Source organism: Ursus maritimus, unplaced genomic scaffold, assembly GCF_017311325.1.
Source record: "Ursus maritimus isolate PB19 unplaced genomic scaffold, ASM1731132v1 scaffold_13, whole genome shotgun sequence".
NCBI lineage: Eukaryota > Metazoa > Chordata > Mammalia > Carnivora > Ursidae > Ursus > Ursus maritimus.
This window is the reverse complement of record NW_024423675.1, coordinates 12,790,545-12,803,430: the sequence shown is the minus strand read 5'-3', so window position 1 is coordinate 12,803,430 and position 12,886 is coordinate 12,790,545. Positions and strand designations below refer to the sequence as shown.

General features: G+C 34.0%; 1 protein-coding gene across 1 annotated transcript in view; it reads left to right on the top strand.

Moving 5' to 3' along the window:
* ASCC3 (activating signal cointegrator 1 complex subunit 3) overlaps window positions 1–12,886 on the top strand; it is a 321,764-nt gene that overhangs the window by 292,463 nt on the left and 16,415 nt on the right. Inside the window, exon 37 of the mRNA XM_040627571.1 lies at window positions 4,838–5,062. Coding sequence (XP_040483505.1) covers window positions 4,838–5,062 — 225 coding nt within the window. The remainder of the gene's footprint in view (window positions 1–4,837; window positions 5,063–12,886) is intronic.

Below are 12,886 nucleotides of genomic sequence, written 5' to 3'. Positions count from 1 at the left end.
TGTCCTCCTGTTTTTCTTCTGGAAGTTTTATAGTTTTAGATTTTATATTTAGGTCTATCATACATTTTGAGTGAATTTTTTATATACAAGATGAAGTAGAGATTGAATTGTTAAGTTGGCTTTATCTTGGGGTTTTTTTTTTTTTTTTTGCATGTAGATTCCCAATTATTCTACTACCATTTCTTGAAAAGACTATTCTTTCTCCACTGCTTTGCCTTTCACACTGTGTAAAAAATTTGTTGTCCATATAGGTATGTATGTATTTCTGGACTCTATTCCAATAGAACACTTTTTTTGACTAGATAAGCTTTATAATTAAAGTCTTAAAATCAGGTATTGTTAACTCTTCAACTTTGTTACTTTTCAGAGTTATTTCAATTATTCTATGTCCTTTGCATTTCCGTATGTATTTTAGAATCAATTTGTCAATTTCTGCTGAAAGGGGAAAAAAGTCTGCTGTGGTTTTGATTGAGATTATATTAAACCTATAGATCAATTTTAGGAGAATTAAAATATACCTCTCTCCATCTAGTTAGGTCCTCTAATTTTTCTTAGCAGTGTTTTGTAGTTTTCAGTATACAGGTGATTTCATGTTTTTTTTTTTTCAGATTCACCTCTAAGTACTTCATATATATTATGCTATATATTTTTTCATTTCTGATTGTTGGTTGCTGATATACAGAAATATAATTATACAATTAATTTTTGTACATTAATCTTATATCGTGCAACCTTGCTAAACTCACTATTGTAGTTTATTTTGTAGATTCCATTGGGTTTTCTACCTTGATGATCATATCATCTACAAATGAAGACAGTTTTACTTCTTTCTTTTCAATCTAGGTTTCTTTTATTTCTTGTCTGAATGCACTGACTGAAACTTTTGGAGCAGTGTTGAATAGAAATTCAAAGAGAAGACATCTCTGTCTTATTCCTGATCTTAAGGGGAAAGCATTCAGTTACTGTTAAATATGATACTAGTTGTAGGTTTCTCAGAGATGAAGGTACCCTTCTTTTTTAATTTGCTGAGAGCTTTCATTAGGGATGGCTGTTAGATTTTGTCAGATGTTTTCTTCTGCATCTGTTGAGGTGATAGTGTTGTTTTTCTTTTTAAGTTTATTAATAAAGTGAATTTATTAATTGATTTTCAAATATTAAAACAATCCTCCATTCACTCACTCACTGCACTCAAATAGTTGGATGCTCTGTTGTTAGGCACATACACACTAAAAATTGTATCTTCCGGGTGAATTGACCCTTTTATCATTATGTAAATCCCTTCTTTTTCCCTGATAACTTTCCTTGCTTGAAGTCTGTACCATCTGAAATTAATATACTCATTCTTGCTTTTCTTTTGATTAGTGTTAGCATGGTATGTTTTTCTCCATCCACTTACTTTTAATCTTTATGTATCTTTATACTTAAAGTGGTTTTCTTGTAGACAACATATATTTGGGTTTTGTTTTTTTATCCACTCTGACAGTCTCTTTTAATCATCTAGACCATTGATGTGCAAAGTGGTTACTGTTATAGTTGGATTCATATCTACCATGTTTGTTACTGTTTTCTTTTGTTGCCCTTGTTCTTTGTTTCCATTTTTGTCTTCCACTCTTTTTCTGCCCTTTGTGGTTTTAATTGAGCATTTATATGATTTCACTTTCTCCTTTCTTAGCATATCAGTTATACTTTTTCTTTTTTTAGTGATTGCCCCAGTTTACAATATATATTTACTACTACCCCAGTTCCATTTTCAGTTAACGTCATACTGCTTCACAGGTAGTATGAATGCTTTACCATAATAATAATACTAATTCCTCCCTCCCATTTCTTGTATCATTGTTGTCATTCATTTCACTATATATATATAAAATACACACACATACACACATAAGTATATATATATGTAAGATAAATACATAAACATACATAATCAAATACATTGTTGCTACTATTATCTTGCACAAAGTGTTAATCAGGTCAATTAACAGTAAGAAAAATAAAAGCTTTATGTTATCTTCATTTATTCCTTCCTTCATGCTCTCCTTTATTTAGATACAAGTTTCTGATCAGGGGCGCCTGGGTGGCTCAGTCGTTAAGTGCCTGCCTTCGGCTCAGGGCATGATCCCGGAGTTCTGGGATCGAGCCCCACGTCAGGCTCTTCCGCTGGGAGCCTGCTTCTTCCTCTCCCACTCCCTCTGCTTGTGTTCCCTCTCTCGCTGGCTATCTCTCTCAAATAAATAAATAAAATCTTAAAAAAAAAAAGTTTCTGATCTATATTTTTTCCTTCTCTCTAAAGAACTTTGTAATGTATCATGTAAGGCATGTCTACTGGCAACAAATTAACTCGGTTTTTATTTGAGAAAGTCTTTTATTTGAGAAAGTCTTCTAGGTTGGTGATCTTTTCTCTCAACACTTTAAATATTTCATTTCCTCTCTTCCTGCTTGCATGATTTTTGAGAAGTCAGATATAGTTTTTATCTTTGTTCCTCTATAAGGAAGGTGTGTTTTTCCTCTGACTTCTTTCAGACTTTTTATTTGGAATCAGAGTTTGAAGATGATATGCCTCGGTGTAGATTTTTTGAATTTATTATGCATGGTGTTCTCTGAGCTTCCTTGATCTGTGATTTGGTGTCTGACATCAATTTGGGGAAATTCTTAGTCATTATTTTTTCAAATATTTATTGTTTCTTTCTCTCTTTCTTCCTGTTTTGGTATTCCCATTATGTATATGTTATACCTTTTGTAGTTCATAGTCCTTGCTTATTCTATTCTGGTTTTCTGTCTTTGTTCTCTTTGCTTTTTAGTTCTTGAAGATTCCATTGGTATGTCATCTAGCTCAGAAGTTCTTTTCTTAGCTGTGTCCTGTCTACTAATAAGTCCATCAGAGGTCTTCTTCATGTCTGTTACAGTGTTTTTTGTCTTTAGCATTTCTTTTTGTTTTTTTCTAGCATTTTCATCTCATTTTACTTTGCCCATCTGTTCCTTTTTTTTTTTTTTTAAGATTTTATTGATTTATTAGGGAGAGAGAGAGAGCACAAATGGAGGGAGGGGCACAGGGACAAGCAGACTCCCCACTAAGCATGGAGCCTGACTCCAGGCTTGGTCCCAGGACCCTGAGATCATGACCTGAGCCGAAGTCAGATGCTTAACCAACTGAGCCACCCAAGCACCCTGCCCATCAGTTCTTAATGTTGTCTGCTTTATCCACTAGAGCCCTTAGCATATATTAGTTGATAAGCAACTAATTATAGTTATTTTAAATTCCCCATCTGGTAATTCCAGTATCTCTGCCATTCTGTTGTTGGCTCTGTCTTTTCAAATTGGGTAGGTTTTTGTTTTTTTCATTTTGTGGCAGGGCTTTTTGTTTGTTTGTTTGCCTTTGCTATATCTTGTAATATTTTCTTGATACCCAGACATAATGTACTTTGTAAAAAATTTTTTTAAAAAACAGAAAACAAAAAACTGCTATAAATAGGCCTTTAGTAATGTGCTAGCAAAGTGGAGGAAATATGCTATAGTTCTATGATTAGGTCTCAGTCTTTTAGTGAGCCCGGCCTTGGGACCGTGAACTTCACAAGTGTTTCTCAGGTTTTTTCTCCACTCTTAAATGGGACAGGATGACTACAGTGGCTGAAGTTGGGTATTTCCCTTACCCCAGATCAGTTAAGCTCTAAATAGCACCTTAGCAGGTTAAGCTGTAGTTAACTAGTTTCTCCTGAGAGCAGGCCTTGTTAAAAACAGAATTCTCTGGCATTTTTCAACTGGAAACCCCCTGCTGGAACCCCCTGCTGAAACCTCCAGAGAATTTTTCTCTATTATTTCCCATAGGAATCTGACCAAGCTCTTGAGGGTAAATTTCACAATATTTTGGGGGTCCCCCTAAGACTGGGTCCTCCTGAAGTTTTTAACTCTGAGTTGTCCACACTGATCCTCCAGCAATTCAGCAATTACAGTTCAGGCTTTCTTACATCAGCACTGGTTCCCTTGGTGGTTTCTGCTTATGAGTATCTGCTTCTGTTAGCTATGACTCCCTATATTTGCCTGTGTCTCCAATCTTGGGGGCGGCAGTTTGCCCCACGTCCTGTCCTCTTTTATGGATCCAAGAAGAGTTGTTGATCTTTCCATTTGTTTAGCTTTTTACTTGTTGTTAGGATAGAATGGTGACTTCTAAGCTTCTTACATGTAGAACTAGAAACTCTCAATTTCAAATCATTTTATTTTAAACTAATTTATTACAACAAATTTTAAGTTAATGATTCTTCTCTTCATCTTTTTCTTACCTCACCAGTCTTATCCTCAACCCCCCTCCCCCAGTCCTGCCATATTCCTTCCAGTCATTGTATAGATCTTAACTTAAATGTCATTGTTTCCAAGAAACTTGCCCTCTATAAAATAAGTAGGTCCCCAAACTGAATGTCCCTTCAGCATTCTGTACTTACCATATAATAACATTCATTGTACTTTGTAGAACTTGTCTGTCCCTGAGGAACTCTGTTTCTAGTTCACTGCTGTGGCAAGTGTCAAGCATAGTGTGTGATGCCCAGCAGATCCTCTGTTATTTTTGTTGATTGTATAAATAAGAAGAGCATTCATGCATTTCAGATATATCGTACATTACTAACTTGTGCTTCCGTATTAATAATAGTATTGAAAACCGCAAAGTTCTAAGGGGCATGATTGATTACCTTATGATTTTTCTAAACTATGTTTTAAATGTCAGTAGTTAAGCTAAGAAGTATGTTAATTATTATACTTTTGATCCAATTTTCTATATGTGTGTGTGTATATATATATATATATATATATATATATCTGTGTGTGTGTTTTTTTTCCCCAGGATGCAGAAGAATACACAGATTTGCCAGTAAGACATAATGAAGATCATATGAATAGTGAACTGGCAAAATGTCTTCCCTTTGAATCAAATCCTCATTCATTTGATAGCCCTCACACCAAAGCACATCTCCTACTACAGGCACATCTCAGCAGAACTATGCTGCCCTGCCCAGATTATGACACTGATACCAAAACAGTCTTGGACCAAGCACTCAGAGTATGTCAGGTATGAAAGTCTAATACCTATATTTTCTCCCCTCATTTCTGCTTTTTCCCCCCATGTTTTAGGATAAAAATATACTTGCATTTAATAAAATATTTTATCATAGCATTGTTGAGAAAAATCTGATGAATCAAATCAAGAATTTTCAAAGGAAAGGGCAAATATAGATGCAATAAGATGACAATTTCAGTTATCCATTGAATGAAAATTGCAAGTAAAAGTAAATGCAGGTACTTTTCTAGCTACTGGGCATATAGCAGTGAACAAGCAAAAGACTGCCTGCTGTTATGGGCTTTCACTTGAAATGGAAAAGACAATTAAAGATATAAGTCAAGAGGTGATAACTGCTTTTTAAAAAAAAAAGTAATGAAGTATAATAAAGAAAATATAGAGAAAGATGGAAAGTGTTGTTTTGCACTACTTTAAATGTGTTCAGGGACTATCTTGCTTGTAAGGTAACATTAAAGAAAGAAGTGAAAGAAGAGAGTGAGCCATAAGATTATCCAAGGGAGTATACTCCAAAAACTATGAAAAGCTAGTGCCAAGTCTCTCATGTAGGTACTTAGTTGGTATAGTCAAGGAAAAGTAAAGGAAACCATTGTAAAGAAGGTGGAAAGAGGCACTAGAAATGAAGTCAAAACAGTAGTGGGTATGGAGTTTATTTTGTCAGAGAAAATGGGGTCAGGTCAAGGTAGGGAGTTTGTAAACCATTAAGGATTTTGGATTTTACTCTGAGAGGGAAACTGCTAGAACAGTGGTTCACTAGTGGTTATGTTGATTATATCTATGAATATTTACCATGTTAATTAAAACAGAAATTTTTTCAAATATTTATGTTGTTTAAAAATAATAATAACAAACCCATTATATATTAATAGAAATAACATGATTTTTCAGGAAAAGTAACTATTTTCCAAGACAATAAAGAAAATTAGTGAATCTTGAATGCTTGAGGGCTAGGCATGAAGTGATGGTGGCTGGACCAGTTTGGTATATGTGAGATTGATGAGAATTGGCTGCTTCCTGTATTTTTTTTTTTTTTTTCAGAATTAACAGATTCTGCTGATGAATTAGAAAAGGGTTTTTAGGGAAAGTGAGGAGCCAAAGAGTATTCCAAGGCTTTTCTCCTGAGCAAATGGAAGGATGGAGCTGCCATTTACTGAGAGATGATTGGGAGAGTAGCAGTGTTGGGGAAGCACTCCTAAGGGATTGAGATTATGAGGGATTTGATTTTCTACATTTTACCTTTTTTGGACATTTCTATAATAAAAAACAATTTTAAAAATTTCCAAAAACTTAGGGTGTTTTTATGATAAACAGGTCTGTGTACATGGAGTACATTATGGCATCATTTACAAAATTAAAAATTTGTAAATAACCTAAGTATCTTTTCAGCTATAGAGTGCTACAAAAAATTACAATTTCATTAATGAATTTACATCTATGTAAAATATCTGTATCTATATCCATATGTGCAAATAGACTTAGAAGATGCAGAATAGTGTCCACCAAAAGGTGAACAGTAGCCATTGCTCTGGCAGGATTAAGGGTGATTTTCATTTTCTTCTTTATGCTTTTCTGACATGTTTAAATGTTTTAAAAGTAGCTTCTAACATTTTTATTATCATAAAAAAACTTAATTATATTATTTAAAAGAATAGGAATATTTCATAAAATAGAGTAAGTACAAACTTTCAGGAATTAGGGAGGTAAGACTATAATAAACGCACACATTTTTTGACATCATTTTGTAACCAGCACATGGTTTACCTCTCTAGGAAGACATGTACACACATACCCCACATCTTCTTTATCCATTCAATTTTGAGTAGACACTTTGGCTGCTTCCATATCTTGGCTATTATAAATAATATTGCTAAACATAGGGGTACATGTATCCTTTGACTTTGGGTAAATACACATTAGTGTGATTGCTGGATCATAGGGTAGTTCTATTTTTAACATTTTGAGGAACCTCCATACTGTTTTCCACAGTGGCTCCACCGGTTTGTATTCCTACATCAACAGTGCAAGAGGGTTACTTTTTCTCCACTTCCTCACCAACACCTGTTGTTTCTTGTGTTGTTGATTTTAACCATTCTAACAGGTTTAAGGTGATACTGCATTGTAGTTTTGATTTGAATTTCCCTGATGATAGTGATCATGAGCATCTTTTCTTGTGTTCGTTGGCCATCTCTGTGTTTTCTTTGAAAAAATGTCTGTTCGTGTCTTCTGCCCATTTTTAATTGGATTACTTGTTTTGGGGGTATTGATTTATATAAGTTCTTTATATATTTTGGATACTAATCCTTTATTGGATATGTCACTTGCAAATATCTTCTGCCATTCTGTATATTGCCTTTTTGATTTATTATTGTTTCCTTCACTATACAGAAGCTTTTTATTTTGATGTAGTCCCAATAGTTTATTTTTGCTTTTGTTTTCCTTGTCTCAGGGAACCTATCTAGAAAAAAGATACTGTGGTCGATGTCAGAGAAGTTACTGCCTGTGCTCACCTCTAGGATTTTTATGGTTTCAGGTTTTACATTTAGGTCTTTAATCCATTTTAAATTTATTTGTGTATATGGTATAAGAAAGTGGGCAGGTTTCATTCCTTTGGAGCTTATTGCTTTCCATGTTTCTCAACACCATTTGCTGAAGTTACTGTCTTTTGCCGTTGGAAGTTCTTTCCTGCTTTGTTGAAGAAATCCACATTGCTTTTAGTAGTCATGTCTCCTTAGTCTCCTTGACTTTCATGATCTTGGCACTTTTGAAGAGTATTGACTGGTTACTTTATAGAACTGTCCCTCAATTTGGGTTTGCCTAATGTTTCCTCATACTTAGATTGAATATATATATTCACTGTAGTTACACTACTCCACTGTAGTTACTTCTTTGCCTTTTGTAATTAATAGGTATTCTGTGGGGAGATGCTTTGAGATTTGAGATTATGCAAATATCCTGTTTCTTATCATACTTTCGCATGTTATTTTCAGCATCCAGTTGAATTTTGTCTGAAGAAATTATTACTATTCTGATTTTCTGTTTCCGTTTTTCCTAGAATTCTACTGGAAGGAAGAACTTGTTCTTCTCTATTTAGTTTATTCACTTATTTATTTATATAGTTATGAGTGTTTGTTTTATTCTACTGGGTAAAATCCATTTCTATCATTATTTATTTTGCTGCACAGATTATCTCAGCATCAACCACTGGGGCCTCTCACACTGGCTCCTGTATCCCTTTGACATGCCCACATTATTATTTTAACATCACCTTGCAATCTTCTGTCTTGTACCTTTCCCTGCCCTAGCCCTGGAATCAGCTGTGTTTCCAAAGAGCCCTGGTTATTTTTATCAGAGAATAGTTTAGAGAACTAATCTGGAAGCTTGTTGACTCTGTCACTACCTGGGTATCTTTGCCTCTAGGTCCACTCACTGGACAAAGCTAGGAAATATAAGTACGCATAGACAGACATCCATATCCATTTGTGTATCTACTTATCTCAAGGTATACATATATATGTGTGTGAAAACATTTGTGTTTACAAAACCATGAGTTCATTTCCAATACCTCTCCAATTCCAGTCCAATACCAAAAAGTTCATTTCACTCTTCTTAAATTTATAACTCCTTTCTCCATCAATGAAAAACTTGGCTCTCATTAGTCAAAACAAATTACTATTTCCTCAATCCTAGCATACTCCTGATGTCTTTTTAGAATTATTAACCCTTTTTCCTACAAAACCCAAATTTGCTAGCTTGAGTACAATAATTGTGTTTTGTTCTTTTTTGTCCACGGAAGCTCAAAAGCTCTTTTTCTTTGTATATTTATACATATACATACTTGCTCTCTCAGTTTTTTCTTTTGCATATTTTTATCATGTTATTTTATAAACTTTTTAACCTAATAATTTATAACATTAAATATTCTTTAACACTAAATGTTTTTTTCAGCATAATTTCTAATGACAGCACTATATTCCTTCCTGTGAAAGTCATAGTTTATATAATGACTCCTCTGTAGTCAGATATTGTGGTGGAATTTTCTTTATTATAAATTATTAGTTATGATTGTCTTAAATGTTGAGTTGGCTTTTCAGAACCTGCCTGGTAAAAAACTTTGTTGTAAAGAGATAGCAACCAGCTTTGTATCCTAAATCCTCTCATTCCTGCAATTTGTAAGATTGTGCTAAAAGCAGAAAAGCCAGGGAGAGAAAAGAATATGAGCGTTGCCAATGGAAATTTTGGGGAGAGAATCAAGAGTTGGTAAAATGTTCTGAGGCTGATTGACAGTTTTATTATTGTACCCTATTTTTCTCATTTGATAACGCGGATATTGTCAGCCTTAAAAAGTATTGGTTCAGGCAGTTTTCCATCCATTTAAATGAAAACTATCTAAATACAATAGTGAGCCAAGTAGTATAAGGGTACAGGTTTATATCTTAGTCACTCCCACTACCTCCTGTTTGGTATTTATAGCAAAACTTCCCAGTAATTGAGTGCTTTCACGTATTTCATGGAAAAAGGGAAACCAAGGCTGGAGGAGCTGACTCAGTGAGCTGAGAACGAGAGGGCTATGTGCTTGGAAGAGCGATTGTGCGGTCAGGTTGCTGGGTTATTTAGGAAAGTTTCTTTCAGCTGTGGTAGAAAATAGATTGACCTGTTGGCTCATGCTGCTGCAGTGTAAATTTAATAGATCAAAATATCTGTGCGCATTTTAATATTTATTTTAAAAGATTTAGCATGAGTGCCTTTAAAGACTATAAGATGATTCTGTTATGAAAGAAGAACACACACACACACAGACATGTGACTGTAGGTTGATTAGAAAGGTTATCTGGAGACCTTTGTTTCCAAATTTAATGGAGTTAATGTACGTAAATACCAAATTTGACCAGAATTATTTGGAGAATTGTGCACTATCCCTGCACCCCACACCAAAAACCACTATGTAACGATGGCCCAAAAGACAGACCATCATTAACAATGATAGTGCTGAACAGTTTTTGAGAACTTTCCTTTGTACCAGTCTCTGTTCGACTTGCTTTGCATTGCATTTGTTATAATAATCTAATGAAGTAATACAGTTATGCTCATTTTACAGATGAACACTAAGTAGTTTTCCCAAGATCACATCAAAAAGAAAAAGTTTTCAGCATAGGTTAGTATATGTAAGAAAGGTATATCTCACCGGGTTCCCTTTGTCCTATAAGGACGGATTTAAAAATTGTGCTCATGGTCTAGTCAGAATTTGTTTTAAAATATGAGGACTTCGCAGGAATTTCCACTTTTTTTTAAAACCAAGAATTCCCACTAGGCCATGAATAATATTTTTAATTCATCACTTCCTTTTAATGTATACTCAGATCACCTCCATTTATTTATTCTAGTTGCCTTCAACAATCTATAGTTACTTTAACCAGTTTCTAAGAGCAACTTGTTGATCTGGTTGATATTTGTAATTGTTTTATATTACTCTACAGTGTCCAGTTAAATAGCCTATTTGTCTTTTTATATCAACTGCTTATGCTCTTTCTCAAGGTTTTTATATTATTCTAGATACACCAATGAATTAACCATTTACTTCCACACATTCTCCCCTAAAACTACAAAAATTGGAAATAATGGAGGAAAGATCAGATTACTGATATAACCGTCAAGGGAAAGAGAAATGCTATCATAATTACAAAATAACCCTGTAATGTAGTATATGCATACTAGAAAAACCGATGCATAGATTTACTATTAAAACACACATACACACATTTTATGCTTCTCTTTCATTCTTCAGAGTTTGCCTACACTGCTTAGGTTAGGTTCTTGGCTTCTTTCACTGGTTAATCACCACCAACTAATCGGGCTCCCCTGAAGGCAGCCTTTGTCCATCACACCAATTCTTTTTGAAAAATTTCAAACTTCTGGCAGCGATAGGCAATCTCACGATTCCTTGCCCCAAGCTACAGAGCTACCAACACCCCAAAAGATAGCAGACATCTCCTCTTTACTATTGAGGAAGAGTGCAAAGTTCTATATTCTGTATATTCTGCATACCAAGCAAGGCACATGTTTATATAGATTGAATTCATGTTCCATTGTCCTAATGGAAATAGGCAAAGGTAAACCAGGGGACCTGCTTTGATAATAATCTAGGTGATTCAGTACCTTAAACCTATGTTCTGGCAGATAAGTTTCCACTGCTTTATAAATTCTTGCATCTAACTTAAATGTAGGAGCTGCCATTTCACTTTATTTTCCTTCATGCCCAGGTCTTTTGGAACTACTGTGTTCAGCCTTTCTTCCCTTGCACACAGGAGATAATATGTAGCTCATATGCCCCCTCAAATTCATGTTAACATGCTTTTTGTTCCTTTGGGTCTTTTTAGAATTTTTTTCTTAGTTGTGCTATAATTAACATACAGTATTATATTAGTTTCAGGTGTACAAAACGGTGATTTGACATATGTATACATTGCAGAATGCTCACAATAGTCTAGTTACCATCTAACATGTTCTAATAGGGCTTTATCAATTGTCATAAATGGCGCTAGTCAAAAGTAAAGGGGAGGAAATATGTGAATTGAATAGGTATTTATACTTTTCTTCAGTCAGAGAACCTTCTTAAATTTGCAAAAACAAATCTCTAAAAGTTTATTGGTGAAACTGTTATTTAGCCCAAACTTCAAACAATAATTTGACATCTTTGTAAACTATTTCTGATAAAGTGCATTACATATCAAATAATCAGTATTATATTTTTTCTGTAACCCACAGCTATTCTGAAAATTTTCAGTCTATTTTTAAGAGATTTGAATCGATAAACTTAAGATATATATGTGTGCACATGTTTGAGTCTGAGAACAGAAAAGAATCGGATAAGGGAAAAGGCGATGCAATGATGCAAATATTTTTCATTGACTTATTCTTTTAACTGAGAAATACTATGACTTTGGCTGGGTCTATATTTCCATTAACAAATGATTTCCGTTTGTAGTAGATTAAAAAGCATAGAAATATTTGATGAGGGCAGTAGATAAAACTGCCATGGAGCAAGACTAATGTAACCTTTGAGGAGTATTTACCTATGGGTGCACTAAGCACATGTTCAGTGGCTCGTCAATGTATTGAAGAATGTCAGTGTCAATTAAGTGAACAAGTTTTAGAATTGTAGAGTCAAATACAATTAGCAGTGAAAATAGGCCAGGTATTGCTAAGCTTAACAAAAGAAGTACTTGGTCAAATCCTTAATCCAATACTTGTCAAAAATGTTTTGATATAGCAAATGGTAGCTAAAATCTTCTGTATATTCTTAGAATCCTTTCATACTTTTAAATGCTTATAATTAGACCAAGTGAAAAGCTTATCTTTAAGTGGACAGTACAGCACAATAGACTTCAGAAAGCTGCTTCAGATCATTTTGAGAAAAGATGGGTGGATTATAAGTAAATAATTTCTAGACTTCCAAATTGGATTATACATATTTAGCGATCTATAATCTAAAGAAGTTAAAAAAAATAGTTAATTGCTGCAACTCAAGTCTTTAAAGGATCCTAAAATGAAAATTACACTATTGAGTTTTAAATATATCTGTTTTATGGATATGTTTCAAGGAATATTAATACTATAGGCATATATTTAGAGGATTTTGCATCATCCAAAGTAGGCTGGAACCTTATCAATAACCATTTATAATGTCACTGACAAGGTGACCTGGGCATAATTCTTGGCATGTAGTACATTTCAGTATATCATGGTGAATGAAATGAATAAATATTTCACTTTTTCCTTTCTAGTTCTTTATTAGGAGAGGATTGAAAAGGGAGATTTGTT